Genomic DNA, 2,850 nt, shown 5'->3' with positions numbered 1-2,850 from the left:
GAAACATAAGCTTGGTGAGTTCACAGTATGCTATATTGATGATATTTTACTGTTTTCAAAATCCTTTTCAGATCATATTAGACACTTAAAACAGTTATTTGAAGCAATAAAAATTGAAGGGTTAAGATTAAAATTTTCCAAGTGTACATTTGCAGCTGATTCAGTTAAATATCTGGGCCACATTATACAGAACAATTCAGTAAGGCCTTTGAAAGACAACTTAATATCAATAAAAAACTTCCCTACTCCAAAAACCCCAAAAAACGTTAGACAGTTTTTGGGGAAAATAAACTTTTATCATAAGTATGTCCCTAATATAGCGGTTAAACTGGAACCATTACATAACTTGTTAAGAAAAGGGCAATCCTTTAATTGGACAAAAAACTGTGAAGAAGCATTTAATGAAATGAAACAAATATTGTGCTCTCAACCTATATTAACTATTTTTAATCCAAATTTACCTATTTACATATACACTGATGCCAGTATACTAGGAGTGGGTACAGTTCTAAAGCAGCCTCAAGAAGACAATCTTGTGAAACCAGTGGCATATTTCTCGAAAAAATTGAGTGATGTTCAAAAAAGAAAGAAAGCTATATATCTGGAATGTCTAGCAATTAAAGAATGCGTAAAATATTGGCAGCATCTTTTGATAGGTAGGAAATTTATTGTATTCTCAGACCATAAACCATTAGAAAATATGAATATTAAGTCGAGAACGGACGAAGAATTAGGGGATCTGACATTTTATCTATCCCAATATGATTTTCAGGTTAAATATGCTCCAGGAAAATACAACCTCGAAGCTGATTGCTTAAGCAGGAACCCAGTCCTGGAACCAAATGAAAATAAGGATGAACAATTAAAAATAGTCAACATAATAAAAATAGAAGATATCTTAAATGATCAGGTAAATAATAAAGAAATACAGTGTAGGAAAAATAAGTTAATTACTAAAAACAATGTTTATTATAAAAAAGTAAAAAAAAAGGAAAAAATTATTATATCAGAGAAATTTAGTATACAATTGATGAAAAATGTACATACAAACCTAGGTCATATAGGAATCAATCAAATGCACAAAATGATCAGTTCACTATATACATCAAAAAACATGACCAAAAACATAAAAAGGATATGTGAAACTTGTATAATGTGTATAAAGAACAAATCAAGAGGACTAAATAAATATGGTTTGATGTCTCACTTAGGTCCTGCCACAAAACCCTTTGAGATATGTTCTATTGATACTATTGGTGGCTTTGGGGGTTCTAGGTCCACAAAGAAATACTTACATCTACTATCAGATCATTTTACAAGATATGCATATATTTTAACATCAAGTACTCAAAATGCAAATGATTTCATTAGACTAGTAAAAAGCTGTGCAGAACCTGACCACATTGGCGTAATTCTTTCAGATCAATACCCCGGAATCAATTCAAAAGAATTTAAAAAATTTTTAGATGACAAAAATATTCCCATAATTTTTACAGCTGTGAACTCGCCCTTCTCAAATGGCTTAAATGAAAGACTGAATCAAACGTTAGTTAATAGAATCAGATGCAAGATTAACGAAAATAATACAAAAATAGCATGGACAACTATAGCACATCATTGTGTTAGAAACTATAATGAAACTATACACTCTGTCACAGGATTTCCTCCAAAATATTTGTTAAATGGCACAGATGTCACTATTTTGCCAAATGAACTTAAACTAAAAAAGACAGAATATGATCTTACTAAAGATAGAGAAAAAGCTCTGGAAAATACAATCAAGTCTCATAATTATAACAAAGTGATTTATGATAAAAATAGAAAACATATAGATTTAAAAGTTGGTGACATTGTTTTTGTGGACAATGGAAATAAATTAAATAGAAGGAAACTTGATGAATTGCGAAGCGGTCCCTATCAAATCATGGAAAAAATATCAAACTCAATTTTCAAGATAAATACTGGTCATAAAAAATCTGAATCAAATTTTTTCCACATTTCAAAAATTACTCCAATGCCTCTGCTTGAGGAACCTACTTTGGGAGGGAGATGTAAAGACAATTACATGTAATTCTCTTTAATTTTTAATTCCTGGCCATAGACGTAACTACGTCTATGGTTTGAAAAAGATAATCTGTACAAATAGTTAAGCTATACAAAACTGTCAACATAGATCTTTTTAATTAATTTTGCTGAACACGTGTAACATAAAAATTTGTTAGAAGTAATAGACATTAAATGTCGTTTCTTTAACGAGAAACTCAGTGTGTTTTAATTACTACTATAAAATAACATTCACATTATATATAATATTTAATTATATTTCATAAAATTTGCACTGAGACGTTATCCCCTTTCTCCTCATTACATTTTATCCGTAATGTTTCAAAGGTTGTCTGGTGGAGATTGCTTAAAGCAATAAGACCGCCTTTGCATACGTGTTTTTCTTTAAATTTTATTTGTGTTGTTCTTTCTATATATTTCTTTTATGTGTGCAATAAAGTATATTCTATTCTATTCTATTCTAAAATGATTCCTCACCGCTGAAATGCGTAAAAATGTTCAGAAAAAAGAAATGAAGAAAAAAATTTCAGAAATAATAAATAAAATTATTCCTCACCGTAAACCTTTTGATACTATAATAGTATGTTTTCCTTGGAATGTTCTTTCTCGACAAATATCTCGTCATCATTGAAATATAGTTAATAATACGATAATATATCCAATAAATAATAAGTTTATATTAAAATTATGAAATCATTTTACTAAACCAGTTACTAAGGTTATTACTCCAATAGCTCCTGTTAAGGGTCAAGGTCTATAGTCAACTAAGTGATAGGGATGATTATG

General features: G+C 29.4%; 1 protein-coding gene across 3 annotated transcripts; it reads left to right on the top strand.

The window, feature by feature from the left end:
• Positions 1-524: 524 nt before the first annotated feature.
• On the top strand, positions 525-2,260 carry LOC146526747 (uncharacterized). Of its 3 annotated transcripts, XR_014879359.1 has the most exons (3): positions 541-656; positions 773-910; positions 1,422-2,260. XR_014879359.1 is itself a non-coding variant. In XM_085206751.1 (2 exons), exons 1-2 carry the CDS (start codon positions 701-703, stop codon positions 1,500-1,502), a joined length of 216 nt encoding a protein of 71 aa, XP_085062877.1. In that variant the 5' UTR covers positions 525-700; the 3' UTR covers positions 1,503-2,260. The 3 variants fall into 3 exon arrangements, 2 of the variants coding, with proteins under 2 accessions (XP_085062877.1, XP_085062876.1); XM_085206751.1 differs by having other exon boundaries at positions 525-910; positions 1,497-2,260; XM_085206750.1 differs by having other exon boundaries at positions 773-2,260.
• Positions 2,261-2,850: the final 590 nt, after the last annotated feature.

This window comes from Heliconius melpomene, chromosome 21 (genome assembly GCF_056956725.1).
Source record: "Heliconius melpomene rosina isolate 202511_hmr_F chromosome 21, ASM5695672v1, whole genome shotgun sequence".
NCBI lineage: Eukaryota > Metazoa > Arthropoda > Insecta > Lepidoptera > Nymphalidae > Heliconius > Heliconius melpomene.
The sequence above is the reverse complement of the archived record's forward strand: the minus strand, read 5'-3'. Positions and strand labels throughout refer to the sequence as shown.